Source organism: Lagopus leucura, unplaced genomic scaffold, assembly GCF_019238085.1.
Source record: "Lagopus leucura isolate 7727_CA_CO unplaced genomic scaffold, USGS_WTPT01 33054-0_obj-0_obj, whole genome shotgun sequence".
Classification (NCBI taxonomy): Eukaryota; Metazoa; Chordata; class Aves; order Galliformes; family Phasianidae; genus Lagopus; species Lagopus leucura.
In genome coordinates, this window is record NW_024969470.1 from 647 (window position 1) to 1,103 (window position 457).

Genomic DNA, 457 nt, shown 5'->3' on the forward strand with positions numbered 1-457 from the left:
ATAAACCCCGGGTGAGGGGCGTAAGGGACCCCCCGATCCAAGCCGTTGGGTAGGAAGACCCCGTCCCCACAACTGAGGTCAAACCCCACTAAAAGTGTGGCGGAAGGGAAGAGGTTGAGGTTCCCCACGTGGTCGGAGTGGCCGTGGGTGCAGAGCACGTGGGTGACGTCCAGCGGCGAAACCCCGATGGCTTCCAGCTCATCCAAAAGGCGTCGACGGCCCCACGGCCCCCCCGTATCCACCAGGGCGGTGACAGGACCCCCGCGCACCAGGGTGACGGAGCCATCGGCCTCGAAGCTGCCGTCGCTTCTGGGACGGTTGAAACCTTCCTGGAGGATGGTGAGGCTGTAGGGGGATCCAGGGATCTGTCGGGATCCTAGAGGGGCAGTCCGGATGGAAGGGAACATGGCGGAAACGGAGGGGGAGGGGGGTCCGGGGGAGCTGTAAACAGGGGGTG

The 457-nt window shown here is 65.0% G+C and overlaps 1 protein-coding gene across 1 annotated transcript in view; it reads right to left on the reverse strand.

Annotated features, from left to right (window-relative positions):
* MBLAC1 (metallo-beta-lactamase domain containing 1) overlaps positions 1 to 444 on the reverse strand; it is a gene marked incomplete at its 3' end in the record, with an annotated part of 1,048 nt that extends 604 nt beyond the window's left edge. Inside the window, exon 1 of the mRNA XM_042895082.1 lies at positions 7 to 444. Coding sequence (XP_042751016.1) covers positions 7 to 407 — 401 coding nt within the window. The remainder of the gene's footprint in view (positions 1 to 6) is intronic.
* Positions 445 to 457: the final 13 nt, after the last annotated feature.